The sequence below is a fragment of the Aspergillus niger genome (assembly GCF_000002855.4).
Source record: "Aspergillus niger supercontig An07".
NCBI classification, from domain to species: Eukaryota; Fungi; Ascomycota; class Eurotiomycetes; order Eurotiales; family Aspergillaceae; genus Aspergillus; species Aspergillus niger.
This window is the reverse complement of record NT_166523.1, coordinates 244,842-272,359: the sequence shown is the minus strand read 5'-3', so window position 1 is coordinate 272,359 and position 27,518 is coordinate 244,842. Positions and strand designations below refer to the sequence as shown.

General features: G+C 50.0%; 13 protein-coding genes and 1 non-coding gene across 14 annotated transcripts; 7 read left to right on the top strand and 7 right to left on the bottom strand.

Moving 5' to 3' along the window:
- Window positions 1–339: 339 nt before the first annotated feature.
- An07g01460 (hypothetical protein) lies at window positions 340–1,599 on the bottom strand (the record flags this gene model as incomplete). The annotated part of the gene is made up of 6 exons (XM_059748225.1): window positions 340–467; window positions 523–738; window positions 826–963; window positions 1,046–1,150; window positions 1,241–1,418; window positions 1,510–1,599. 6 exons carry the CDS (start codon window positions 1,597–1,599, stop codon window positions 340–342), a joined length of 855 nt encoding a protein of 284 aa, XP_059606127.1.
- A 75-nt stretch (window positions 1,600–1,674) lies between these two features.
- Window positions 1,675–3,663, top strand: An07g01450 (hypothetical protein; the record flags this gene model as incomplete). Its single annotated transcript, XM_001391195.3, has 9 exons — window positions 1,675–1,729; window positions 1,854–1,922; window positions 2,015–2,072; window positions 2,213–2,336; window positions 2,456–2,519; window positions 2,812–2,904; window positions 3,091–3,334; window positions 3,407–3,434; window positions 3,499–3,663. 9 exons carry the CDS (start codon window positions 1,675–1,677, stop codon window positions 3,661–3,663), a joined length of 900 nt encoding a protein of 299 aa, XP_001391232.3.
- Window positions 3,664–3,789: 126 nt separating this feature from the next.
- An07g01440 (uncharacterized protein) lies at window positions 3,790–6,341 on the bottom strand (the record flags this gene model as incomplete). The annotated part of the gene is made up of 6 exons (XM_059748224.1): window positions 3,790–3,883; window positions 4,033–4,963; window positions 5,014–5,848; window positions 5,901–5,948; window positions 6,030–6,155; window positions 6,225–6,341. The coding sequence occupies 6 exons, from the start codon at window positions 6,339–6,341 to the stop codon at window positions 3,790–3,792; spliced, it is 2,151 nt and encodes a 716-aa protein (XP_059606126.1).
- A 430-nt stretch (window positions 6,342–6,771) lies between these two features.
- Window positions 6,772–8,671, top strand: An07g01430 (uncharacterized protein; the record flags this gene model as incomplete). Its single annotated transcript, XM_059748223.1, has 5 exons — window positions 6,772–7,380; window positions 7,459–7,566; window positions 7,615–7,869; window positions 7,897–8,507; window positions 8,557–8,671. 5 exons carry the CDS (start codon window positions 6,772–6,774, stop codon window positions 8,669–8,671), a joined length of 1,698 nt encoding a protein of 565 aa, XP_059606125.1.
- Window positions 8,672–9,274: 603 nt separating this feature from the next.
- Window positions 9,275–9,602, top strand: An07g01420 (uncharacterized protein; the record flags this gene model as incomplete). Its single annotated transcript, XM_059748221.1, has 2 exons — window positions 9,275–9,517; window positions 9,561–9,602. 2 exons carry the CDS (start codon window positions 9,275–9,277, stop codon window positions 9,600–9,602), a joined length of 285 nt encoding a protein of 94 aa, XP_059606124.1.
- Window positions 9,603–9,928: 326 nt separating this feature from the next.
- An07g01410 (hypothetical protein) lies at window positions 9,929–10,548 on the bottom strand (the record flags this gene model as incomplete). The annotated part of the gene is made up of 3 exons (XM_001391191.3): window positions 9,929–10,009; window positions 10,059–10,364; window positions 10,495–10,548. 3 exons carry the CDS (start codon window positions 10,546–10,548, stop codon window positions 9,929–9,931), a joined length of 441 nt encoding a protein of 146 aa, XP_001391228.3.
- Window positions 10,549–10,756: 208 nt separating this feature from the next.
- An07g01400 (uncharacterized protein) lies at window positions 10,757–12,409 on the top strand (the record flags this gene model as incomplete). The annotated part of the gene is made up of 4 exons (XM_059748220.1): window positions 10,757–11,158; window positions 11,207–11,649; window positions 11,913–12,028; window positions 12,072–12,409. The coding sequence occupies 4 exons, from the start codon at window positions 10,757–10,759 to the stop codon at window positions 12,407–12,409; spliced, it is 1,299 nt and encodes a 432-aa protein (XP_059606123.1).
- A 217-nt stretch (window positions 12,410–12,626) lies between these two features.
- An07g01390 (uncharacterized protein) lies at window positions 12,627–13,474 on the bottom strand (the record flags this gene model as incomplete). Its single annotated transcript, XM_001391189.3, has 2 exons — window positions 12,627–13,361; window positions 13,469–13,474. The coding sequence occupies 2 exons, from the start codon at window positions 13,472–13,474 to the stop codon at window positions 12,627–12,629; spliced, it is 741 nt and encodes a 246-aa protein (XP_001391226.3).
- A 961-nt stretch (window positions 13,475–14,435) lies between these two features.
- Window positions 14,436–17,481, top strand: An07g01380 (uncharacterized protein; the record flags this gene model as incomplete). The annotated part of the gene is made up of 8 exons (XM_059748219.1): window positions 14,436–14,577; window positions 14,632–14,686; window positions 14,747–14,979; window positions 15,124–15,231; window positions 15,276–16,063; window positions 16,156–16,245; window positions 16,287–16,417; window positions 16,464–17,481. The coding sequence occupies 8 exons, from the start codon at window positions 14,436–14,438 to the stop codon at window positions 17,479–17,481; spliced, it is 2,565 nt and encodes an 854-aa protein (XP_059606122.1).
- Window positions 17,482–18,243: 762 nt separating this feature from the next.
- Window positions 18,244–18,315, bottom strand: tRNA-Glu (CTC). The gene has a single exon. It is a non-coding gene; the product is annotated as a tRNA-Glu (tRNA).
- A 623-nt stretch (window positions 18,316–18,938) lies between these two features.
- On the bottom strand, window positions 18,939–21,118 carry An07g01360 (uncharacterized protein; the record flags this gene model as incomplete). The annotated part of the gene is made up of 7 exons (XM_059748218.1): window positions 18,939–19,145; window positions 19,193–19,223; window positions 19,278–19,581; window positions 19,780–19,885; window positions 19,918–20,022; window positions 20,090–20,541; window positions 20,731–21,118. 7 exons carry the CDS (start codon window positions 21,116–21,118, stop codon window positions 18,939–18,941), a joined length of 1,593 nt encoding a protein of 530 aa, XP_059606121.1.
- Window positions 21,119–21,865: 747 nt separating this feature from the next.
- On the top strand, window positions 21,866–23,252 carry An07g01350 (uncharacterized protein; the record flags this gene model as incomplete). Its single annotated transcript, XM_059748217.1, has 3 exons — window positions 21,866–21,917; window positions 22,010–22,047; window positions 22,101–23,252. The coding sequence occupies 3 exons, from the start codon at window positions 21,866–21,868 to the stop codon at window positions 23,250–23,252; spliced, it is 1,242 nt and encodes a 413-aa protein (XP_059606120.1).
- Window positions 23,253–24,166: 914 nt separating this feature from the next.
- On the bottom strand, window positions 24,167–25,207 carry An07g01340 (uncharacterized protein; the record flags this gene model as incomplete). The annotated part of the gene is made up of 1 exon (XM_001391185.1): window positions 24,167–25,207. One exon carries the CDS (start codon window positions 25,205–25,207, stop codon window positions 24,167–24,169), a length of 1,041 nt encoding a protein of 346 aa, XP_001391222.1.
- Window positions 25,208–26,801: 1,594 nt separating this feature from the next.
- Window positions 26,802–27,209, top strand: An07g01320 (uncharacterized protein; the record flags this gene model as incomplete). Its single annotated transcript, XM_001391184.3, has 3 exons — window positions 26,802–26,921; window positions 26,990–27,076; window positions 27,138–27,209. 3 exons carry the CDS (start codon window positions 26,802–26,804, stop codon window positions 27,207–27,209), a joined length of 279 nt encoding a protein of 92 aa, XP_001391221.1.
- Between the last annotated feature and the right edge of the window lie 309 nt (window positions 27,210–27,518).

Genomic DNA, 27,518 nt, shown 5'->3' with positions numbered 1-27,518 from the left:
CTCCGCAGGGTAACCTGAACACCTATCATGTCGCCCTCACCAATGCCAACCTGTTCGAGGGTGCGAGCATCATCGGCAAGTAGTTGATTATTGTAGAGGATACGTTGAGAGGGAGGAGGGATGGAGGTTTCGCTTTCGACGATGGCTTTGAGGAGCTCGACGGTCATGTCCCCGCCAACTTCCAGGGAAAAGATGTCGGCGTCGGCCTGGTCCGGACGAATCACGCTCACGGTAATGCGCCTGTATATTATGAGAGTCTTCGGTTAGCTACATGTCCACTTGATCTTTCATGTTCTCCGGTGATGGGCTTCTCCACGACATACATGATGCTGTGCAGCTCTAGTGCGGGGAAGCTCTCCCAGACTCGGAGATGGTCAAATCAGGTCGGGGAAACCGGCAAATGCAAGCCCTGGCTAACTCTGGAGCAAATTTTCTATCGAGTCTATTGATAGCCAGTAGATCAGGGTCTTTGTTCGGACAGCCTTAGGTGGCCGATGGGGCGAATTATAAATACAGTCACACCAGCGAAGCGATCGACGCGAGCCGGCGAGGGAGGGGGGGAAGTGGCGCTGAGAGGGGAAGGGAAAGGTGAGAGGACCGGGCTCCAGACGACACAGGAGACGGTTGAAGCGACGACAGGGTATCCTGGAAACAGAGGAAGCCAGAAGGCAACGGAGTAGGAGAGAGAGAGAGCAAGCGTAGGACGAGCAAAGGCGGGAGGAGGTGAGGTTACGGTTCCTGGTGAAGTGCAGCAACGGGCGGAGCACCTCACAGCGGCCCGCCTGATTCGGTAGGCAGCCAGTCATGCGTCATCCGCCGCGACACCCCGACGTTTATACTTCCTGTCGCCATCCAGCCTGTTTTCTTCCCCTTTACTGGGTTCCAAGAGAAATGGTTTGCGCGTTGGCTGTGCTATGTCGGGTTTCTTCCTCCTCTCGTCAAACTCCAAACACAGCACATTGCCTCAAGGAAAACCACCGTACAGGTAAGCTCTTCTTTCTTCAAATGTCTCTAAACTACGGTCGCGTTCTAGACCTTTCTGGACCCCCAACGCTTATCCAGCAAATGCCATCCATCCATCCATCTTCGGGCGGTCTCATCAACCCTCCAATCTGTTGAGCAGCAGCGTCCCCGCAGTTCGAGATATTTGCTCTACGGAATCACGCAGGATACTGAACTTGCAAGCAGCATCTTTTACCACTCACAGCACTACGATAAGAAAAACCACATGCATGCCCACATTCTTCCCCCAGATGCCATACATGCATCCCATTGCGGCCTGATGCCACGAGGTGCAGCCACCGGACATCCATCTCCAACATGTATGGAACTCTCGTCAGACAAAAGGACTCTCCCATTCCCGAGTATATCCGCGCTTCTCTAGCTCGAGCAATAATGACCCCCACGGTGCTCGCTAGCTGTTCATTGTCCAGTCATCTAGGTGCCCGCTCCTACTACCACTTTTAGCTCGAAATAATCCATGTCCGTGATTGCCACCTAGCTGCTTACTGCTGGGGACAATACGAGACTAGCGGCCCCAAGGCTCAAAATCATACCAGGATTAGGCCCATGAACCCACCCTTGAGACCTCGGTGGCATCAGGCAGACAAGTCTGCACGCCCCCAAGCTATTGCAGAGATGCCCTAGATACTCGATTCACTCACTTTAACGTCTATGCAGTTCATGCGTATAGTGCATAATGCACTGCGATCGAGCAGCCTTGTGCGAGGTCATAGGTACCACCAACGCAGTTTACCACACTTTTTGCCAAGAGACATAGTCATGACGGGGACATACGAATCGTTTCGGATGATCCCTAGGCTAAGTGGTCCACTACAGTGTTAGTGAGACAGCCGGGCCTTCCATCCATGGAGACTACAACTTGTGCGATTTAGTGCTTAGCATAGCGGACTGCGCCACTGGTAGTGCACAATTCTACTTGAGTCGAATGGATATCTGATTTGTGTAAATTATCCGATGAGCTTCTCTGAAGTCAGTATCGGTTGCTGTTAAGATGCTAGGCGTGATCGTGTTCCTGAAACCTTGAAATCAAAGGTTCAGATCATGGGCGGGTGAGCCTGGTTTCATATATACTAAACGTTAGTGTGCTACGTAGCTACGACAGTATTGGTCTTAAAAGGTACGTTGATCTATATATGCCCGGGCAACTAAAAAAAAAAAATTATATTGACATTGAAAATGATTGATGTAGGAGAAAAGTCCTCAGAACTTTTTGCTGTTCTTCATCAACACCGCTCACCCATGCTGACGTGCGTCTCTTTCTTGCTGACAGCTTTCAGTATGGAGTAGTATATGAAGACCTGAAGTTCAACATGGTGCGGAGACATTCGCACGATCTATACCAACGGCAACATTCCTGCCGATCAAGGCCCACTGATAGGCCAGTGGCTTCCAACTTCATCATTTTTTTTTTATTTGGATGGTCCTCTAGTAGGCAATATCAGAGCGCCATGAGTTGAACCCCTCAAACCATTTGCCAGGACCAACATCCAGACTAGGTGACAGTGGAACTTTGTCTATTTATGCTTTCATTTTTAATTTTCAAGAGTCGATATTAATGGGATATACCCCTCATCGTTAATTTATCACCCGAGACCGAGAAAATATTGCTGCGTCCTTTTATACCTGCTGTTGTATATAATCATCAATACCCTGCAGCCTCACCCGGTACTACTAATGGTAGACTAGTATTCTGGCCTTCTTACCTTCAGAAACAACTTGCCAATTGGATTTCAAGAGTACCAAAGAACGCAGTTATGTTAAACCAATCCGTTCTTAACGGTTTTGCAGTGAGCATTAAGGCCCAGTCTAATACGGCCGAGCTGTTCAGCCTCGACACGGCTCATGAAATATCGCTACATGTACCAGAGGGGAGCTTTGGTGGTTGGGAAGCGCCAGATCATACCCCTGTCAATTCACTGCTGAGTACTTAGTGCCTGCACTCGGCCGCAGATAATCGTTGCTAACTCCGATAACCCCGCCACCACCCCTCGATCCCTCACGCAACTGTGCTTGAAAGTCTTACTCTGCCACTATAAACTGACATCATTCCATCTCCAACTCGCCCAGCAATCGCCTATATCTCTCTTTCACGGAACAAAGTCGGAGATACATCGGATATATTCGCCATGTCCGACTCATCTGAATCCATCTCCCTGCAAGTAACAGTCCACCTCAAACCCGAGGACCTGCCGAAATTCTGGGAGGCTTTCGAACCTACCTACAAGGCTGTCACCGCCGAGCCTGAATGTACTTTCTTCGAACTATATCAGGCGCCGGATTCCCCGGGGACTATCTCTTGGGTGGAGAATTGGTACGTCTCATTTTCTTCCTGGTTTCTGGTTGTGGATCTTTCTTTGAGTATATGCTAACCAATCAACTATAGGTCCGCGTCAAAGGAATGGCTTATGGGAGTGAGTGTCAACTTTGTTATATGATATTGGTGAATAGGAGCTAAACTGACCGGTTTTGAAATAGGTCCAATTGGTGAAGCCGTATTATCGTGATTACTTCGCTGCAACGGAGCCATTGTTCATCAAGCCTAGAGAGGCTAAGTTGTTGAAGAGAGTGGGGGCACCATTCACGATGGTGAAGAAGACGAATGGAGGGTTGGTGATTGATTTTGAGGTTCAAGCTAGATAATAGATAGCGCAACACGGGCTTCAATTGACACTGAAGACAACATAGATGAATATATCACACGCTCAAGCAAGCTATCGACGCTGATATCTAGACAGTAGTTATAGACATGCTACCAAGGATTAACTATCAGACATAACTCGCCGTATATTGACGCCGACAGCAGTAGGCGTACTCTAGCCTGTACTTGTAGTCATGGTTCACGGTATACGTGACACAGAACCTGTATCACATGATTTCCAAGCTAGATCACATTCATCGTCCAAAAGAGGTACATTGATCTACTCTCAATCTGCTATCAAGACATACACGTATAACGCTGCAGACAATGATGACTCCGATCTGGTGTCATGGACTTCACACAGTACTTACTCGATACGTCTCGCGCATGACACATCTGCCACCCCCTCGCCTTCAACTACCTTGGCAGAAACAATCTCATCCACCGGAATCTCAGCCAGCCGTGAAATGACATGATGCAGCGTTGGCAATGCTTCCCAGCTGAGCGCATCAATTTCAATTCGGGCGTTCTTGGTCGTCCGGAGCCGAGTTATCCTCGAAGGAATATTTTTCTGCTCCTCCTCTTGTGGCACAAGCACGGGATACTCAGCCTCAGGCTGTCCCTTGTTTGCGCGTCCAACTTGCGGCATGTAGCGATAGATCAAATCACCCTTACCAATGTTTTGAGGGGGATTCATGCTGAAATCTTGGTCCTCCAGGTCTTCTAAATGGAAGTGACCCCATACAGCACCTTCCCAGCTGGTCGTGAGGTGATACGAATTGGACCGCTCGTGTGCCTCGATGGCGGTGTACAGCTTGGGCATGCCGAGCTCTTCGCGGCCACTCACGATCGGATCAGTCAGACTTTCGAAGAGAATGGGCAGGTACAGCCCTTTGACTACTTCGCCGTCTGTTTTCTTATACTGCACGCCTTCGATGTAAAGACCTAGGTGACGGTAGCCGCCGCCGCCGAGCCAGTCCATTCCATGAAGTCTCGTTTGCGAGAAGCTGGCATAGGCCACAGTGCTTGGGTCGGTGAAAGAATACCTCTCGTTGGGAAGTAGGTTCTGCAGTAGTGTCCGACTGGTCTTGAAGCGAATTGACGCTGTCTGGAACGTCGACTTCAGTGACTTCTGGACGCGGTTACGGCCCCACCAGTCTTGTCTGGGACCGGGCATGGGACCGAAGACGATGGGCTGACGCCAGTATTTGGCTGGAAGTTTGTTCCAGAGGTGCTTGCGCAGAAGCTGAGTCGAGTAGTCGAATTCGTCATGGCCATAAATATAGTCCGTCATTGCTTCCACTGCGGAGTGTTAGCTAAATACTGGGCCAAATTAAGTATGAATAACTGACTTGTCTCCACTGATTGCGGCTTGGAAGAATCGCGTGTCATCTGCTGCACAGTGCTGGCTCGATTGTGACGAGCCTTCTCATACAGCTTCAACCTTTCTGGTATCTCCTCGCGGGTTACATCGCGGGACAGCATAACAGCCAGGGAAACACTATCCTCAATTGCCATCGCCCCTCCAGATGCACGATATGGCAAGAAGGGATGGGCCGCATCTCCGATAATTGCAAGTCGGTCATCAACCCAGGTGGGAAGAGTTTCCATATCCAAGAGAGGCCACACCCTCAAGGTGTAAGGATCGGCTTTTGCCAGCATCTTGAGTACCTGAGGGTTGAACTCCTTGAAAACTTCGAGAAGGGCCTCTTTGCTAGCTTCTTGGTTCCAGTCAGAAGAAGTGTTAATCGTGCTCAACGTGTCGGGATGGATGCAAACAAAGTTAAGCAACTCATTGTTGGCACAAGGGTAAATGACCACGCGCTTTTCGTCAGAATCCCACATGTCTACTGAACTGTACACCATAGCAAGTGAACGGGTCTCGGGATCTTCCAGGGCATCTTGACGCTTTATAAGAAAGCGGAATGCGTTCTTTCCAGAGCTGAAAGGTTTGATGTCCTTCGCAAATGGTAATTTCGACCTTGCAAGGGAGTGGACACCGTCTGCTCCGATAACGACATCACCCTTAAAAGTTCCCCCGTTCTCGAGAGTCACCGTGGCATTCTTTGGATCAATGTCTACGATCTTGCTCGATGTGTGCAACTGAGCAGGTATACCAGGGCCAGGAGCCTGGGAGGCAACTTTCAGAGCTTCGTGCAGGTGGGCTCGATGCACCAGTGTCCATTTCTATCAAGCGTTATGACGGTGAACAGCTAAGCAGGTAGAGCCATCTACTTACATGTCTCCATTTCCCTGCATGTGCTTTGTTGTCGATCGTAGCCAGAGGCTCTCCACTGGGAGTGAACATGCGTAACTGGCAAGGTCAGAGGTGATGTTTTGATTAATGAGCAAGCACGGTAGTGGGTACCTGCTCGGTCTCTACAGCGCCAAACTTGGTGCCGTCGATCCCCAATCTAAGCAACGCAGAGTTTGCATTGGGTGTAAGGTGGATGGCTGCCCCAATTTCATTTGCAAACCTGGAGCGTTCGAACAACTGCGTTCAAGGATCAGCCGAATACTCTGGTTTACAAGCTTGGACTTGGGATGTAAGAGGTTTACTGACCTCAACACGGTGGCCTTGTTGCCGGAGAGCAATGGCAGCGGCCAAGCCTCCAATACCAGCGCCAGCAATAAGAATGTGAAGCCCCCCTTGGGCTGTGCGTGGATCGATATCCCCCATTATTGCAGATAGGTCAGTGTATCTCTGTTGTTGGCCAGAGGTTGCAGATTAGGGACACCTTGGTTATTTTGCTAGGTAAGGGCAGAATATCATCAGGCATGCTACACAATTATATCTTCTTCTGAGCAACTCCGTCACTCATTCACCCCCACAATCTAGTTCAGGAATAGTCATGTGTGTCCACCATGACTGCCGGACGGGCTTAAGATCTGGGGTCGTGATCTCAATTCTCGGCTCAACCACTTCGGCTCCACGTTCGGGGCGGAAGCAAGGGAACGTTGAGATGGCGCAAAACACCGTGAGGGGTAGATAATGACTAGCTATTTATCACACCGATTTTATTTGAGTTCGTTTTTCGATACTCCCGTTTTCTCTTGCTCGCTAATATTCTACTATCCATTTCGGTGAGGTGCATTTTGTCTCAATCATCATGCCGAATCCCATCCGCGAAGACATCACTACCCGGGATGATACATCCTTCCCCTACATTTTCGAGCAAAATGTCACCATTGCTCTGAAAGATAAATCGGGCCTTGTCCGATGCAACGTCTACCGGCCCAAAAAGCTGGAGAAAGCCCCGGTGCTAGTCACCTACGGGCCCTACGGCAAAGACATTCCGTACTCGGACTTTCATCCGAAGTCATACAGCGAAGTCAACCCTGAGCACCACTCTGCCCATTCAGCCTGGGAAACTCCCGACCCTGCCTTCTGGACTAAGCATGGCTACGCTGTTGTCCGGGCGGATGAGCGAGGCACTGGCCAGTCCCGCGGAAAGTTGGACACCATGTCCCGTGAAACAAGCGAGGCTTTTTTTGATGTGGTCGAATGGGCAGCCGAACAGCCGTGGTCTACTGGTAAGGTAGGACTGCTTGGAATTAGTTACTATGCTGGAAGTCAGTGGAGAGTCAGTGCGCGGCAACCCAAGGGCCTGTCGTGTATCATCCCGTGGGAGGGCATGTCCGACTACTACCGCGATCGCTGCCGACACGGAGGCATCCTTTCGAACGCTTTCATCAAGTTCTGGTGGGACCGCCAGGTAGTTTCTAACCAGTACGGTCGGCCTGGTCGTGCCGCTCGCAACTGGGGCCCTGATACTATCGAAGGAGATCTTCCCGAGGAAGAGTTGGAAGCGAATCGTCAGGACCAGACGATCGACAATGTCAACAATCGATTCCGGGATGATTTATACTATGCCAGTAAAGAGTACACCATGTCCGACATTCAGGTATGCCAAATGACTCCAGTGGTTTTAGTCGACGCTGACACAGGGTAGGTGCCTCTTCTGTCTGTCGCCAATTGGGGTGGAATTCTGCTGCACTTGCGGGGTAACGTGGAAGGCTGGACTCAAGCAGGCAGCGAGCTGAAGTACCTGCGCTTCATCACCGGTCGCCACGATCTGCCATTCTACTATTCAGAAGAAGTGGAAATTCAGCGCAGCTTCTTAGACGCCTTCCTCAAGGGCGAGGATCGCGCCGGATGGTCCACCGGAACAGCCCCGAAGGTTGATCTAGTACTCCGCAAAGGAGACGTCGGATTCAACAACGCTGAAGCAGAGAAGCAATTCCCTCGTCGCACTGAAAATGAATGGCCCATTGCCCGCACCCAATACACGCGATACTATTTGACTTCCAAGCAAGAGTTGGTCACCACAGCTCCGCAGGAGCGCCCGGTCAAGATCACTTATCGTGCTCTTGGTGATCTGGAGAACCCACAGCTGGTGCAGTTTACCACGCCACCTTTTGAAAGCGAAACAGAAATCACCGGGCACATTGTCGCGCATCTCAATGTGTCAATGAGTCCTCAGCCAGGCTCTCCCACTCCGCAAGACATCGACCTTTTCGTCACGCTGCGGTACATTTCGCCCGAGGGCAAGGAGGTGTTCTATACTGGCACGGCGGGAGACCCAGTTCCTCTTTGCAAGGGTTGGCAGCGTGTCAGTCTGCGTAAGACTGACCCGGAGCACCCTCGCCACCGTCCCTGGCTCCCTCATCGCAATTATTACTCCACGGACGTGCTTCCCGTCATCCCGGGAGAGGTCTACCCGGTCGATGTGGAGGTGTGGCCGACCAACGTAGTAGTCGAGAAGGGAGGAAAGATCATCCTGGAGGTCGCATCGGGCGACACACAGGGATGTGGAATATTCCAGCACAATTCTCCTGTAGACCGGTAAGTTGGTCCCAGGGTGTATTAAAGATTACTTTGCTGACGGAGACAGATCCCCGGAGCGATTCCACGGTTTCAACCATATCAACTTTGGCCACGGAGATAACTATGTCACATTGCCGATTATTCCCCCGCGGGGCTGGCTGGAGGAACTCCGCAGGAAGTAGATCATAACTAAGAGGAGATAGATTAGCAATTGAGTTAATTCGTTCATTCATAACGCGAAAGCCGAATAACCGGTTGAACCACCTTTAAAACCCATCGGGATGTGGTCCCGAAGCATCACCATCCGTATACTCCAGTATAGACAGAACAACTCAGCGCTATATAGCAAACAGCATCCCATCCCCAAGTAGTACTCACCAAGAATCAAACCAAACAAAGAACCTCAGTTCATCATACCAAATCAACATCTTACACTACCAATCAATTTCCCACCCCAAAAAATACAACTAAACACCACCAAAATGACCAAAACCACCACCAAAAACATCCGCCCCCTAAACCGCTACATCACGACCCACGACCCGACCACCAAAAAAGCCATATTCTCAACCACACTCTCCGAAACCATGCCGGTGCAACAAATCCAAGACTCCGCCAACGCTCAATTCTCTCTCGCCTACACCACCGACTCCTTCCCCGCCAATCTCGCCGATGAGGCTGACATCCCCGCCTACGCCTCCTACCTCACCAACCCCCCGGGAATCACTATCTCCACGGGCTCGGTGTGTCGCATTGTGGATATGCCGCCCCATGCATTGAGTCCGATGCATCGCACTGTGTCGGTGGATTATGGGGTTGTGTTGGAGGGGGAGGTTGAGCTGGTGTTGGACTCGGGCGAGACGAGGTTGCTTAAGAGGGGGGATGTGGCGGTGCAGAGGGGCACGAATCATGCTTGGAGGAATGTTACCCCTGATGGAGAGGGTGGGGAGGGAATGTGGGCTAGGATGTTGTATGTGCTTATGCCCGCGAAGGGGTTAGAGTTGGGGGAGGATTTGGGCGGCATTCAGGTTAGGGATAGTACTTAAGTTATTGATTTGGGGATGATGGGAGGTTGGATGGTTGGGCTGGGGTGTATTTAGAGTGCTTGAATGAAATGGCATCGGGTGTCTATAGCTGTTGTGCAGATACTTGCGAGGTTGAGATTGTAGTTACAATTTCAAGATCTATGAGTGATGCGGCTTATGATTGCATGCTCGGATTATTGAGTATGTTGTTATTATACAGATTAGGTTTTCATGTGATCTTATATCGTTCGTATACTGCCCACGTGGTACTGTGGCTACAAATAGGAGTAGAATTGATGTATTTGATACATTAGAAATAATTCAGAACAGCTTAGAATTATTCCAATAGTATACTATATTCGGTCTCTGAGAGTAAAACGCAAGGTTGAAATAAGATATATTACTATACTAAAATTACCACTCTCCGCCAATCTCATAATGAAAGATCTTGTCGTTGATCCTCCCACCAGTAAAGCGCCAGAGACGCGCAACAGACTGCAGGTATATCAGTACAAGTCATTCAAAGAGTAGAGTAGATGCTCACCGCATTCAGCCACACCCCGTGCAACATGGATTGAATAAACACATACTCTACCGGACTCGTCCCAGCTGATCGCTCTTCGTAGCTCAAACTCCGGTTCACAGGTCGATATGAAGGGATACGCCTATAGTGTGAAGGCCAGTTCACAGGCTGGGATACTGTCGGGGTAGAGTCACGAGCAGTCTGAGGTTGAGGCTGGGTTTCTGAGCCGGTGTGGTGGATCTCGTAGTCGGAGAGGATGGAGAGCGTGCTGGCTTCAACGGCCGTAGTAGTAGTTGTGGTTGTGGTTGTAGACGACATGATGAAGAACTATCTTGAATGTGCAACGAGCAGACAAACAACAGCAAGTTAGAACAGATGATGTTGTTCCTCTTGACTAGCGGTGGATAGTGCACCGACCTGACCTGCATAACAAAAGGGATGTGCTCATTATCCCAACCCATCCCTTGATTCCCCCACATCCCGAACGCTCAGACTCAACCCATCCCTCCATCTTCCCCCATTTTCCCCCCGCTCACTCTTTCTCTGTCCGCATGATCGGATCACTGGCTGGGGCGGTTTTACCGAGCAATAGTGTGTGTCCACATCGCGTGTTTGTCGGTGTGACGTGACTGTTGGCTTAACCCCTGCTACTATATCCATCTAGATTTCATACTTTGGGGTAACAGAGTGCCACCAACCACGCTTACTATCAACGCAGAATGGTCGCAACACAACCTTTTCAGCGCATTGTCGCTGCAGAGATAGACGGTCGCTGTCAGAATATCAGGTACCGCCAAAATCAATACCATTCTCTACAGTCCGCTCTTGTACAGAATATCGAGCAGATCAAGGAAGCGATCGCTGCCGATTCGGGAAACTCGCCGGAGGAGGTTCGCGCAGAGATTTGCCTCGCCTTCAAGGAGATTCGCACACATTATGCTTCGCTGGACCTGAAGAAAGACCTGGAGGAGGAGTATCGCGTTGCCAATGGCAAAGATAATTACGATGGGAAGCGTGGAGTGGGGATCGTCTATATTGTTCCTTCTTCGCATACTATGTTTTTCTCTGTTGTTGCGGCGCTGAGTGCTGCCATTGCGGCTGGGAACTGTGTAATCCTTGAGGTGAGCTCAACAACGTCAACTACCTTGATTCATAGCTGACTTGAACAGTTGACGAAAAACACCATGGCCATACCGGTTGTCCTGAAGAAAATCCTGCCTCAGACCCTGGACGCAGATACGTTCGCTATCAGCGAGGAGAGACCAGACAATACATTCCTCAGCAGAACGCACATAATTGCACAGAGCGACTCCATTACTCCCTCTAACAACACCCTTTCTTCGCCCACTACTGCCAGAACCGTTGCCATCGTCGACCGCACAGCCAACATCTCCGCCGCAGCGGAGGCACTGGTATCTGCGCGATTCGCTTTTGGCGGTCGCTCAGCTTATTCTCCTGACGTTGTACTCGTACAGGAGTTCGCCATGAAGGAATTCGTGGAGGCGATTATTCAGCGATCGTCAAAATACCTTACTGGTCAGAATGGGGATGCCCGTCAGACGGCCGTCAACCCGCGGCGGACGAGCTCGGGTGTTTCGTTACTCGATACGGCGTTTAAGGATGCCAGCGCACGGGTGATAGTATCTGGGTCTGAATGGGGTGTAGTTGAGGTGCACGATCGGTAGGTTCCTGACTCTAGTATAGAGATATGGCATGCTGACTGCAGTAGGAAATCCCCTCTTCTGCAAAAGAAGGTATCCGAAAAGGTGCTTGTCCTGCATCCCGTGACTAGCCTGGACGATGCTATTGATTTCAGCACATCGTATGCCTCAACCCGTCTCCTTTGATATCGAAATGAAGCTTACAACCGTGTAGCATGGGAACCCTAGCCGCAACATATGCCTTCTCCGCCCCAGCAGCCGCTAAATACCTAACTCAATTCATCGACGCCTACACATCCTATATCAACCACGTCCCCGTCGACATTCTCAGTAAGCTCTCTCATTTCCTGTCCCCTAAAGACGTCTCTAACAGAATCAGTCGGCCCCGCGTACCCCATCAACCAACAACCCTCGCGCGAAACTCGCTACTCAACGCACTCTCTGCAGGTCCCTCGACCTCAATTCGTAACGGAAACCAGCAACACCGCTCTAGTCCAAGAAATAGTCAAAGGCTACGCATCCAAGTCCAACGACGCGTTGCGCGAGGCATTGGTGCCGCTGCCTGCGATCGGACAGCGCAGTGGCAAGGCAATTGGGTTCTTCGAGCAGGGAATCATCACTGGTGGTGTAATCACGCTGTTTACTTTTGTGGCGTCTATTTCGACGATGGGGGTTTATGGCTATGCGGCTGTGAGAAGGTGGAGGGGATAATGGGTTGTACATCATTTATTGGCGTAAAATTGGAATGCATGTGAGTTTATGCTGTGAGATTCGGACATAGTTTGTATATGTGAGATAGTATAAGGTTTAGGACCCCTTTACTTCGTCAAGAATGAACATGATGCTCAGTCTGTGCAAAGCTTGGATGGCTAAGCAGCTAATCAAAACTCATGGATTATACATCTAGTTTTCAAAATTTAGCTAAGCATTAAGCAGCCACAAGCGGTTGCTTCGGCCACTTCCCAAACGTAAACTGCAGATTAGCCATATTACTCAACTCCCAAGTCTCGGCGCCCAAGACCCCATGACAGCCTTCATCCTCAGCATCCCCCGCCGCCCCCGCCACAAAAGCCGCCGGCACGAAATGATCATCTGTACCATGCGCGTCACGAAACTGTGGATGCTTCATAAGCCTAGTTACCGCCCGCTGCAGCTGCAATCCCGATGTCTTCGTCATCACATCCTCCAGAGATTGCTTGAACTCTAGTGCCCACTCCTCTGGTGGGATCTCCTGGGCTAGGGAGTCGCGATATTTGACCATGGACCCCCACCGATTACGGTAGAGATTATGTACTGATCCTCCTGTGCCGATAAGGAGGTAGTTCTCCTTTCGGAGTTGGCGCAGTGTCTTGCCTATCTTCAGATGGTAGTGGGGATCGTATCGCGCGTTACTGGATACCACTGTTACCGGAGGGGGGTTGCCCTCTGGGAACATCTTTTGGATAATGGTGTACACGTCTACTATCCAGTTGTACTGCGGGTTGCCAGATACGTTGAACCCCTCTGCTTGAAGGAGGTCGATGCATCGTTGTGCGGTGGCCAAGTCAGAAGTCATTTTGTAGGTCTTGTAGTCGTTGCTCGGGACGATACCCATGGGGCAGATCTGGGGAGCGGGGTTCGTGGCCACTTCGATGCCGTCTCCTAGTGTCGCCCAGTGGGAGCTCTGGTTTGGTCATCCTTTGGAGTTAGTGTCCGTGAGTACAAAGTACCTTCCCCAATGTGGGTAGTGTAGAGTACCGGGTGGATCCGGGGTGTTTGTGGTATACGCACCAGCATCACTATTCCTTTCACATTGTGTGCTCGTGCTTCGTCGCCACATTTGCGCCAGTACTTGGAGCATTCGGTCGTTTCGTATATCATCAGCGGAGAGCCATGGGAGAACAAGTGGACCGGGGTGAGGCCTAGCTAGCGGCGTGAGTGGATCTGCTATAGTTGGCGGGGTCTATGCGTATGGGGTCTGGTCGGGGTTGTGCAGTCATACCCGTTTTGTGCCGTCCGGCTTCGGCTTTCATTGTCCTTGTGGGGGTGATACCACTTCTAACGACAGACTGAGGAGTAATTGGACTTGGACTAGTCGGGCCCTGTTGGTAACTGGAGGCGATGGATGATGGTGGATGGGAGCGAGGAAGGGGCCTCGGCTGAGTGCCTCCACATCCCGAGCACGCTGTAAGGGTCCAAAAGCAATTGATAAGCAACCTCACTGGTCATCGCGAGGGTCCATCCCTTTTAGTTGCCAATCTGGCTGACCGGGAAGACGCGTGCTCGTAAAACTCTTCTGCCTATAGCTGGTTGATCCCCGGTGGAATCCGGGTCGCCATTATTGCACATCCTGAATACTCATTATGATGGTTTGTTGCTCCCCCTCCGATCCCTGAAGCCCTGCAGTTCCTGTGCCGCTTAGTCATGGCGCCATCCAGTGCTGGATCCAACTTTATGGCGCCGGCGGAGCACCAGACTGGCCAGCCCCATCCTCGCCGCCCAGCAGAAATACGTAGACAAGTCTTCAATTTGGTTTAGAATAGCAACTAGTACTAAGTACTATAATACTATCCCTCTGGAATATCCCCCAATTATGGGTCCGTTCCCCGCATTTTCCCATCCCGAGCCTAACGCATCGTGACTTCCCCACACTGTCTCTCATCCCAACTCTCTTCGTTCTGCTTAACACTATTTCCTCTTCTTCACCTCATCGTTTCCTTCATCCCATCTTCTGTTCCACCAATGCATCGCCTCCATCATGCTCGATAAGTCCTCTCCGTCACTCCCGGCACAATCTCCATCACGACCACTCCCCAAAGCGCGCGATGGATATTTTCAATGTGGGTTCTGCAAGAAACACTACAATCGAGCAGATCACCTAATTCGACATGTCCGGTCGCGTATGTCATTCACATAATGTCATTAACAATCTCTTCTCCTAACTCCATGCGCAGATACCCGCGAGAAACCATACGTTTGCCATGTGTGTAACAAAGGCTTCGCCAGGCCGTACGTCCGTCCTTATCCGTCCCTGCCATCCTCTCTCTGGTTCTGACCGCACCGCATCAGGGATCTGATGAAGCGACATGCTGCAGGCCATGACCATCCGCGAGATGGCAAGCGCAAACGTCCCCCGCAATATGCGAAGAGCGGTCGGGTCTCCCAGGCGTGCAAAGCATGCGCCACGTCAAAGCTCAAATGCGACGAGGAGAAACCCTGTCGACGTTGTCGGGACAAAAAGCTTATTTGCGATTGGCACGACGCGGGATTCGATGAGTTGACCCCTGGTTCTCCTATGCAAGGTTGGTTCATCTGGCAATAGCGATGTATCCGGTTACTGAGCGATATAGGGTACGATGATCCAGACAGCCAAAGCCAGTACCCCGAGCCACCTCAACCGCAGACCGCATTCTCGCCATCAATGCCTGCCATGGGCGATTTCCCAGCTACTATAGATAATCCTCCATTTGCGACTCCTGACTTTACTGTGAACAATTATTTGCCTGATCCGCCCGACGCCGCTCCCGAAAATCCTCCGACTACCAGTTATGATGGTGAGTCGCGCCTATACCGTATTGATACTGTGGCGTGTGCTAAGGGAGCCTCATCGAAGCAATATCACCCGCGTTAGATCATGAAAGTGGTATCTTCAGTGTCGATGGAACCTTCTTCCCCGAGTTCATCCCCGATTCCCTCATACCATCCTTATCCCGCCCGAACGAATTCGACCCCCTGAATTCCATCAATCCTACGCCAGACTACCGCCATAACCTTCTCAATACTAACATGCAATTTGATTTCGATCTGACTGATGTCGACTTTGGCCTGATCGACTACTTCAACTCCCAGGGACTATCACACACTGCTCCACAGCCCCCTGATGCACCCAATGATCGGTCCGATGTGGATAGTAGGATTGCGCTTGGTGCCGAGGCCTACAAACGGTCATCGCTGTCCGCCTGGAAACCTGCACAGCATGACCATGTCTTTGCTGACCAAGATGATCTATCAGTCCCAGTGGTTATGGACAGCCCAGGATCGAGTATTAGGGGCGAGCGCCAGATCCTTCCTGAGAGACTCTCCTCGGGTAGTCGTGATCTTATATTCGGAATGGTCTTGCAGACGAGCGAGAAGACCGCGGTTCCGCGCATAATAAAATCATTTCCGAGCACTGAGCTTTTAGATGGTCTCATACAAGACTACTTCGCCTACCAAAGCCATCAGCTTGATCCTTTTATTCATGCTCCCACATTCTACCCCAATGAAGAGAGCTCCGACATGCTAACAGCTCTTGCTGCCTCTGGTGCAGTCCGCTCGGCTATCCCAACCATCCGTAAGCTGGGCTACGCATTGATGGAAGTTGCACGCCTCCAGATGTCGACTAAGGTATTTGCCTTATGTGTGCTTCTTCTACCGATGCTAATGATAGGTAGTATGAGTCAGATAACCGCATTACGCGCCACCTTCGGCCTTCGCAGACATTCGCAGTCGTCATTGACATTGGTTTATGGAGCGGCAATGGTCGGAGGACAGAAATAGCGGAAAGCTTCCAACAACCACTGGTGACGGTCAGTTCCACGCCTGCACTAGAAAGGGTATCGCTCACTAGGTTCAGATGCTTCGACGGGCATTGCGTTTTCGCAGAACCATCTATACGACTATTGTTCCAAGCCCTGAGGACAACGAGGAAGAACTGCAGAAGAAATGGCACTCTTGGATCGAGCAGGAATCTTTCAGAAGGTGATACCATCTTTTCCCATGCCTTGGACTTGGCTCACACATTTAGACTCGTTCATCATCTATTTTTACATGACGCCCAGTGCGCGATGATGTTGAACGTCAGTCCACTCATTTCGTACGCAGAATTGGAGCTTCCGCTCCCATCCATTCGCGCACTATGGGACGCCAAGTCAGCAGCAGCATGGAGGGATACCTACCTAGCCCTTGGATTACTTTCAACCGAGCGACAGCCGTCCCTAGTCGAGGCATTGCGGGACATGTCCCGATTACAAGGAGTTGTTGATTTGCAACTGGCCGGTTGCATCCTTCTACACGGCTTTTCGGCCATGGTGAATGAGTATCACCGTTTTAGCTTTATTTCCAAGGGAAATCCCAAACATTGGAATGCATTGGTAACCAACTCGCGACACCAGGAACTATCTCAAGCTTTGCAGCACTTTCGCATGATTTGCTATGAGTGGCCTAGCTTTCCCATTCCTGAAGTTATCTTAATATACGAGATGATCTCGATGTTACTATACATGTCACTAGAGGATCTACAGTTGTTTGCCGGGAAGGAAGACAAGAATGAGGCACGGCGAGTCTACCACAGTGCGCTTGATTGGATCAGCAGCATCGACTCGCGACGTGCAGTGTGGCATGCCGGCCAAGTCATCCGGGCCGCCAAAGCCATTCCCGTGGGGTCGCTAACTGGCTTCCTAGCAGTAGGTGTGTACTATGCCAGTTTGGCCTTTTGGTCGTATAGCGTGGTGCTCAAGGCAAAGAATAATAAACTGGCCTCGGAGAGCCGCCCATTGGGTCCGCCTTCAACTATCCGCGGCCCAACAGTCTATCTAGATGGAGACGAGACGACCGACGTGCAGAAATTCATCTCTCTTGGATGTGGGAGTCCGGCATTACAGGGTCGGCAAGGTCCTGCGTTTGTCTCCGATCCGGGACAAACGATGGATGTCACTCAGGAGCTTCTGCGGGCAGATGCTTCCCACGATGCGCTTCCCCCATTGGTTCAGGGGTTGTGCCAATTGATGAACGGCCTTGGTAATGCTGCTAGATCTACCACTTGAGAAACATATGTGTATTTTACGATGAATATGATGTACGATTGGCGAGGCTTAGTAGTTTGTTGTGTAGTGGTAGTCGGTAGTAGTGCTAGTAGTCTATTTATCATATTTTCAGTAAATGACAGTCGACATGCCCTGGGCTACATCCAGTCCCTGTTTCATTCAGTAAGTACTCTCTAGTAGATCCAAACTTGATTTTTAGGCATAATTGACACTGTCATCCAAATAACGGAATCGCAACACCTTTCTGATGAGTTTCTCAACTTCCCCAAGGCCAACAGAGATGAGATGAGGCCCGTGACGAACTCTTCTACATTTATGCCTCATCCAATAATCATATCGTAGGTTTCTAGAGTTCACTACTAATTAGCACTGTCGTATTCTACTAATATGTTCGCGTGTCCTGATCCATATGCCGCAACGGATGAAATATATACCCAGAGGAATCAATACCTACCGCAGTAGGACTCTTCTGGATTTACTAGGTAGCTTCAAATAATACGAAAAGTTCACTTTCATACGATGTATATATATATATATATATATATAAACGTTTATTAATATAAATTCAGCTTCTCCTATCTACCAGAGTGCGACAGTCCCAATAAAGACACAACCTACGCGGAGGGTTAAGTAAACGCACAGTGGCCGCCCACACCAACCAACCGCAACCACAAAAAAACAGAACCGAGAGATACAAAAAGAATTATTCATTGTTGTTATGATGAGATGAAGAAAGGAAAAAATACAAAAAGAGAATTCGAACTCCGATAGGGGGAATCGAACCCCCGGCTGCCGTGTGAGAGACGGCGATGTTAGCCACTACACCATATCGGATGTTGTTGAAGATCTCAACAATAATATGCAATATGAGCAAGTGATTATACTATAAAGTTGGATGAGGATATACGTCACCTCAAATGATCAAGAATATTGGAGAATAATTTTTATTGATGCGATGTGAAGAGAAGTTCCATTGAAGTAGGATATGTCGGATTTTGTCGAATGGTCCCTGCAGGGATTCCGCCGCGCTAATGCAGTGAACACGTGGGGTGGTAGGGATTTTCCCGCGTGTTTCTTTGGTGGTCTAATTACTAGATAGTAGTTAGGGGCGTAACCCGTCATTTACTACTAGTTTGCTGAATTATGGGATCGTACATTCTCTTGTGCTCTGGATCCATGTCTACAGTCGTATGGTTGGCAAGGATACCCCTTATATTGATTCTTTTGGTGAACTAAGGAAGGATTATTTCACGGGTTTGACTAGGAATATATAATTCGAGAGGACCTATGGTCATTGTTGCGAATAACCACTTGGAACTGTAACCAAAGAATCATATCATGGTACAGTTCTCATCTTAAATGCTTGTAACTCATTATTCATCATATTGTACATCAGTCATGGGGTATAAAGCGAAGTATACAGATACATAAGTCAGTGAGACCAGTTGACCGTCAGCCTATCGGAAACCAGCACCATTCTCAGGCTTCCGAGCGTAGACAACGGTCACTGGTAGATAGGCGTGGGTCTGGTAGTCGCGCAGGGAGGCGCGCATTTGAGCGAGGAACACCTGCGCTCGCTCGTATGACCATTCCAGCGTGGAAGTGAGAAGACGAAGCATGAAGCCCTCTACCCCACCGTGCAGTCGAAGCTGGTTCCAGCGGCCCTAGACGGTGTTAGCAGTAGCAGCACTGACAAAGGACAATTACTTACAAGTTCATGGAGCTTGGGGTCTGCACTCCACCTGTTATAGTCGTCAGCCAGAAGAGATACGCGGAAACAGAGGAGCAAGACCTACGCGTTCATTGGCCATTGGAACTTGTTTTCCACAACGCCAACAAAACCTGCATCCCTCAGACGTGCGGCGCTCTGTTCCCAGATTTTGAAGGTTTTGCCAAACTGCTCTCCGGCACCAATGACGGTTTGTCCCCAGAGTCGGTAGAAGTGATTTGGGGGCACGGTCCCATCATCCGCGACCGGCTCGACCGAATGCTCTACCACCTCAATGTAACCGCCGGGTTTGAGGCAACGCCAGCATTGCCGAAAGAACTCGTCCCAATCAGGTATGCAGCCAAACAATTCCCGCACGTGAATAAATCGAACTGGTTTTCCGCATAGGTCCACGGGAGCGTCACATCGTCAATCTCAAACACGCAGTTCGGAGGGACGAATGGGGGCTGAATCGGAGATAAGTCTACTCCGGTAACTTTGGCACTGGGATATTCATCTGCCATGTCGCTTGAGCCAAAAGTCAGTATTCGGACATGGTATGAACGACGGAAGCAATAGTGATCACGCACGTAGCCCATATCCCGGTTCCCGTACCCACATCAAGGATTTCCTGCGATTCATTCTTAGACAGTTGTCGACTCGGGCTTTCCAAGAGTCAGGAGACCTCAAAAAAGCCTGCAAGATGCTTCAAGCAACGCCAGCCATACCTGTGGATTCGAAATGGGTGCTAGGTGTAGCTTCCCGTCGAGAGTCAGACAGTACATATGATGCGCCATATCTTGCTGTTCATTGGCGATGTCATCGTTGGGGCCCTGCAGGTGGAATCGTAATCAGTTAGCCCACAGCTGTGGACAACTCCCTCGAAGCCGAACAACCCACCCAGTAGGCTCCATCACGATACGAGTGATAGCGACGGCCATACTCATATCGGTAGTCGGTGATGTAAGTGGACAAGGTGATTGTGTCATCGCCGATCAAGGTGTCCTCGCCGTACGCGGAGTCATCGTCCGCGATGTTGTCCTCGCCATCGCTCATGCGGGTTGACATATCGACAGAAGAATAGACACGGTGTGGGGTATCTGTGCTGATGCTCAAAGGGATCTCAGTGGTAAGGCTATGTTCCTCGCAGCGGGAAGAGGTCATGGCGGCGATCGGGAGCCGAGATCTGTGGACGGTTGCGGAGATCTCCTCCGTACGGGGCACACGAACGGTTGGGGCAGTGCAAGGGGGTGTTTTCCATGAACCGAAAGCAGGAGACCCAGCACCGTTGGAAATAGGAGAAGCGGGGTTCAGATTTGAGAAATTAGTGTGGTGGTTGCGATGATGCAAAACTGCACAAGGAGGCAGAGAGGTTCGACCGGAAAGATCGAGAAGAAAGGGGGAAAGCCATCAGGTGCAGCTGGAGAGAGCGGAACCTGAGTTGAGCGGTCTGCAACGCCCCGGGCTGGAGATGAAGGTTTACTGTTGATTGCAGTGTGGAACGTGTTGAGGGTGAAGCTGTTTGAACGGACGGATGGTACCTGCCCAGTGCGGTTTAGTTGCGTGGATGATCGGCTCTCGGCCGTATCGGAGGGCCTCGGGCTGCTCGGCCTCAGGGTCACCTGCGGGGGCGGTGTGACCATCCCTGAGCTGTGATTGGTGGCAGATACCGCTTTGAGTTTTGCTGCTTGCTCCTTTTCGGGTTTGTTCTCTGATTTCTTTCCGATCGGTTGCAGTAAAATGCGGGTCACATGGCTTGCAGATGCATCCGCTAGACCACCTTAGGTTTAGCCTGCACAGCTGATCCTGCACGAGTGGCTTAGTCATGCTGCCGGCATTTGGCTGCAGAATCCGGCAGTGCAGCCACTCCATTGGCAGAACAACGTGCAAGTCACGACGATCGTCGTCTCCTTTTTGGCTGCTCTGCATGTCTGCAACCATCTGGCAATGGGGATTGTGCCCCTCCCACCGGCGTCCGTCTGCCTCCGCCCAACAACACACTAATGCTGCGTTCTTGACGTCACCAGCTCCAGTCCGGTTTCCCCCTAGCCTACAGCCTTAACGCACCATTTTTCCTTCTAAAGAGAGCTGTACACCTTCTCACAACATTCAAAGAATATGGTGTATCAGGATTATGGCGCGTGATGGCACAATTCATAGTCTACGGACGTGGTGATGTCCAATTGTTCCCACTGTGTGGCCTATCCGTGATGGGTAGTAGCAGCCGCTTATCAGTGGCCCAGACTAGCACACGCAATGCAGTCATCTCGGCACTCTGCTAAATGCCGTGACCCCTGGTATTGTCTGGGGCCTAAAGTCCCCATTCGGTGCTGGACAATGTGATGATTTAACGGTAATGATCACTATGCGCGGCACTGTAATAACGTGGTACGGAGTACTTTTCCTGGTTCCACTGGGGTTCGCCTGTGAGATCCGCAGATTGGCGAAGCCTTAGTGGACAAATCACAAGAGTGTCATGAGTCGCGGAGGCCCATCATGACCCTTGTGTGCGTAGAATCTCTACTTCCGTCATCATGGATTTTTTGACATGTTCCACACGTCTGCTTTTATCCTTCCAACCCACTGTACATAGTTGGACCATCTCTCTGCCAGCCCACGAGCTTTTTTTTGGTATCCACTCGAGGTCCGGAAGCTCTGTGCATCTTAAATGACATGATGGCACCCCCGGAGCCGAAACTCTCGACCACGGTTCTCGTTGTGGGCGCAGGTAAGGCTTTGGTAGTCGCGTGGGACTTTCAACCTCACGATGAAGCCTTGCACCAAGGATCCGGACACATAACGCTGATTGATTATGATTAGGTTCAACTGGACTTGCTTTGGCTCAGGGGTTGAAAAAGGTAGTTATAACACCTACTTCTGTATTTCTCCTAGCTGAACACTTTCCGTTTAGGCTGGGATTCCTACTATTGTGGTAGAAAAACATGACAGCTTAGATGCACATAACCGTGACTGGAACATGGGCTTGCACTGGGGCGCAGGCCCTTTGCAAGCTCTCTTACCAGAAGAGCAATGGTCACGAATCCAGTCAGTCCAAGTCGATCCTAATGAGCCTACAGCAGAACAAGATGCTCTCAACTTCCTCAACGGACAGTCCGGAGAGGCCATGGCTTCCATCCCTGCGCGTCTTTTCTATCGGTTGCGTCGTCGGAAACTCCGAGGCCTGATGGAACCAGGCTTAGACATTCGGTATGGCCAAAAGCTACAGGACATTCAGTGTTCTGCCGACGGCGAACATGCCACTGCCATGTTCGAAGATGGCTCGTCCATTTCAGCTAGCATTATAGTGGGCGCTGATGGAGCTCGCTCGACGACACGACACGTCTTGCTAGGACCTAACAGAGGGGAGGTCCGCCGGCTTCCTTACTGCGCAACCTTTATCCAGGCCCAATACTCCGCAGAGCGTGCTCGCTACTTACGACAGTTCCACCCTCTTTACATCGCTGGAATTAATCCTGCGGGGTATTTCTCTTTCTTCGGCCTACACGACGCAACAGATCGCGAGAGACCAGACACTTGGACTTTCTTCTTCTACATATCATGGCATTCCTCCCTGCAGGAGCAACGGGAGACAGCTGGTTGGAGTAACGCACAAAGGCTTGAGCAAGTCAAGAAGTTTGCCAAGACTTACACTGATCCTTGGAAGAGCGCGTTTGAATGGCTGCCGGATGACCAGCAAGTCTGGCACATGGGCCTGAGCGACTTTGACCCACGCGAAAAATCCCATAGGTGGGATAACCGAGGGGGGCGGGTCACATTGGCTGGTGATGCAGCACACGCCATGACATATCAACGTGGTCAGGGCTTGAACCATTCCATTACCGACGCAGCCAATTTGGTGGAAGCAGTGCGACGGTTTGTCTCTGGAGAGGCAACGCGGGCTGACGCTATAAGGGAGTATGAAGATGAGATGATTTCCCGCGCGGGGAGTGAAGTTGGCCTGTCTACTGTCAACACGGCAATGCTGCATGACTGGCACAAGGTGTTACAGTCACCGGTAATGACATCCGGCATGAAACGGTCAACTGAAATTATAGCCAATTGAAGGCAGTGTTATCACCACTTCCATTGACCTATGCACAGCGACAACTTTCCACCGACATCTGACTTAATGATACGCCTATAATATAATGCAGATATTCATATACCTCAACTTTCTAGCAAAGATTTTGAATTCCACATCCACAAGTGAACCATTAAAACTCGTATTATCACAGATAACCAGGCATGTATCTCAACAATAACAACCTTTAGACACGAGGGACAGAAATCCTTCTACCCCGCAATTGAATATCCCGGTCTATCCGGATGATCTCATTCCCATAAGCCTAGCCCATTCCTCCCATTCTGCAGCAACCAGCGCACGCTAGTCTGACGTTGCAGAAAGTGCCGTCCCGCCTATTCACTGGCGCTGATCTCTACCGAAAGTAGTCGTAAGTGTAGTTGGTTTGTTTAGCGACCGTTGGCAGTTATCTTCGTCTCCACTTTCGGATGTTACTGCTGATAAGGATACGGAAAGGGTATTACTATTATAAATAAGGAGTATTATATGAGCTCTGCTACATGATCCACCGATGCAAGGAAACAATTCAAATAATGGCAATGCATTTCACTGCTCTTACTAGCAGGACTTATGACCTGGAAGTCATGGATAGAATGTAGAGCAGGATAATGCTATCCGGAAGGCAAAGGAGTCTAATGGCTGAGACAATCTGTGTACAATGAATCAATCATTAAGAGAAAAGATTACTTAGATCTACCCTTTGGCTACCCATAGTTCGAGCTTTTACAGGCTATACTGTAATCATCTCCGACAGAAGAGATGATTATTTGACCAGGTATTGGTAATAAGGAGCAGAGAGGGTGGAAATTACGTCGAAGAACTGGAAAGGCTGAGAAAGGAGAAGATGTTTTCCGAGTCCAAGCCTTCTTCAACCCTCCATCCCAAATCCACGACTCTTACTCCTCAACCCGTGCAAGAGCCTTTAGACACGAAAGAAACTTATCCTTATGCAGACCATCTCCACCATTCTTATAAGCCCTAAGGACCTCCGAATTCCTTTCCTTGATCGTATTGACCATATACTGGATACCATCAGCAGCAAGCTCCTCCAAAGCTTTCTCATCCGCCTCCTTAGCTTCATCCCGAATCTCATGAAGTCGCCTCAGCCAGAACATGTATCTCCATGGAGAGAATCCCATAGGTGATCGCTGTCCGAGATCTGATTCAACGAACATCTCACCAGCCTTGCTAATATAGCTTGGACAGTCGTTCCAATATACCTCTGATAGCAAAAGGAGGTTGTGATTTGCTGTCTTCAGCCAAACAACAGCAGAGGGTAGCAGATGAAACACCTCCAACTGCTTAGTACTTCTATTGACGTCCTCCTCATCGGATTCTTTCCCTGAGTGGAGTTGCACAGGGCTTTCAAGCAGAGTGCGGAAGATCAAGAGAGCAACTTGGCACATCCTATCCTTGGCAGCACGCGTGGAGGCAAGTTTAGCTAGGAATGTAGCAAAGTTGAGCCGGTGGGTCCCCGACATAGATGCACTGTGGTTGATCCAGAAGTTGGTCATATCCCCAACAAGGAAAGGGAGATCGTTCCACAGTGTGCCGTCAACAGTTCGTGCGATGTCGATTCCATTGACTCCGCGTGCGGGTCTAGTCAATGGGCCCATTCCTTGAATGCGAAGGATGTCGAGGACTAAGCCCTCGTGTTCGGGGGATTCGGAGGAGATGTTTCGCCCTAGCTCGTAGTACATGTACCATAGGGAGTGGATGTGACCCTCGAGAGAGTCAACACCATCTCCGATGTCGCAGTAGCGGCTGGTAACGACCCAAGTCCGGTTGCTGAAGGCTATGTCTCGGACTTCTTGGGTTTCGCCCTGAGCGATAGCCTGTCGTGTGTCTTCCTGGTCTCTGCGAGCGTGGTCGATCGCTGCAGTAGAAGGGCCGTCTCTCGGCAGAGAGCTCAGTAGAGAATCACGGAGGTGGTCCATTGTGGTAGTTGACAAAGTGGAATCAGGATGATGATTCAATCAGACTTCAGATAGAAAAAGAAGGTAGCAAGGACGTGGAAGAGTAGTTAGAATTCGATTGGAATACGAATTGTTGTTAAAGTTATCATCTACGAGGGGACAAAGGATTCTCTCCTTGGGGAAGATCTTCTGGACCCCTGCTCCTTAGGCAGCAACATAGGGCCCGGCAAGGCTGACGGCCCAATCTGTGAATCTGGGCTCCTGTAGAGGCTGACGGGCTTAACTAGTTCCTTTGTTTGCTTGTCGATCAGCCGCAGCTAAGACAGAAGTAGTTGCTAATCATGCAACTATCCACCAGGGACAAGTCACAACCCCGCATTGCTGCGAATAAGACGGCTTGCAGGGCTGAGTCGTATTTGGGATGTGATGAGAGCCCTGCATACATTAGCATTGTTTGAGGTTACATTAAATGTGACCGACTTGATGCTTGGTTCGAGAGCCGCTCTGGATCGTCAAAGGGGCTAGCCTCATAGCAGCATGCATACAGGGAATCAGTAAGTGAAACAGACATAATCGATCATCACAACTCCTACTTAGGATGTAACCCCATGCAAAGTATTTCAGCAAGACTCAGGTCCGGAACGAGCCGGGAGACAAAGCACTTGGCGCATGAAGGGAATTGAGTACGACGAACTGCCGATGATTGTGTGTTGCCTCAAAGAGCGTTAGTGCTTATGTACCACTGATGTACTGTTGATCCTCCAGAGAGCGCTGTTTCCATAGATCAAGGAAATAAGAGTTTCTAACAAGTGAGATCTTTAGCACTCCAGACAGTATTTCTAAGCCTGGAAGCTTCATGCAAGCTTAGTATTGCAGACTGGCATAGATGCATCTCCACCCGTGCGGTCTCATTCCAATGTTTTTGTTAATACCCGGCGAACCAACTCAATTCACCTTCATGTTTCGATAGCTGGCTTACTCAAGTTGCATATAGCGCATGTCTGAAGCTTACAGTGTTACATCGCCCAACCGCCCTATTCCGCAGGATTTACGCCCCAGCCCTGCAGCAGGGCACAAGACTACTTGTGCAGGGTCAAATGCTTGACCAATTCAAGCAGATCCACTAGTCACTGTTAGCATTGAGCCTTATGCTATACCCTGCATGAACGACATCTCAGCGACCGGAGGATCGGGAGATCTTTCCTTCTTCAAGCGTCACCTAAGATGTAAGGCCACCCAGGACTTCAATATCCTGCTATCAAGTGGCTTACCAGGATCCTTCTGCCCGGGCTATCACGCCCCAGTCGTATTACTAACATCTCGACTGCCTCTAAGAGATCACACGAACTTCCAAGTCAATATGCTTCCTCCGGTATATGAGGCATATCTTTCATTGGATAGCTTACTCTATCCTGAGACCGCAGCCTTATTGATAACTGCATCAAAATGAGGATAGTATTTGTCAAGAATGGCAAGAGTACCCCGAACTGGCAGTGTATATAAGGAACCTCCACGGCGCTCCAATCCACAAGATATCAATCTCACCAGCTCAACAAATTTCCTCTCTCTTAACTACTCTACACCACCGCAACTTCCACAAAACTACATCCTCAAAATGCAGCTCACCAGCATTGCCATCATCCTCTTCGCCGCAATGGGCGCCATTGCCAATCCCATTGCGGCCGAGGCGGACAATCTCGTTGCTCGGGAGGCGGAGCTTAGTAAATACGGAGGAGTAGGTTTCCTTTCTTCCATGTTCTCTATCGCTGTAGAGATGGAACTAACATATATGAACTATAATAGGAATGCAGCGTTGAGCACAACACCTGCACATACCTAAAGGGCGGAAAGGATCACATTGTCAGTTGTCCTTCGGCTGCTAATTTGAGGGTATATTAAGACTTCTGCTTCTATTCTGGTATGATTGATCATGCTAATTTGTTATCTACAGTGCAAGACTGAACGTCACCACTGCGAATACGACGAGCACCATAAGACGGTCGATTGCCAGACTCCTGTTTGATTGGGTTGATTCGGTTTCACAGGGACATAGGCCAATTTTTGGCTGTTTCGGTGTTTCTCCAGCTTGCCATAGCATGAGATTATTTCGTGTCTTTCAACAATGCCCGATTATCTTGTGTCATGGTGGGATGGCGGTGAGTGAGCTATGGATTTTGTCCGTTGCTGGGGTTGAATATGTTAGTTGTTGTTTGCAGTTCTTGTTATCATCGCGCTATATTGGTATCTAGCTAGCTCTACCTTTATCTCAGTGTTGTCTGTTGACTTGCTGTTATTATTTAAGGTCATTCTACTAGTAGCTGTATCCCTGATG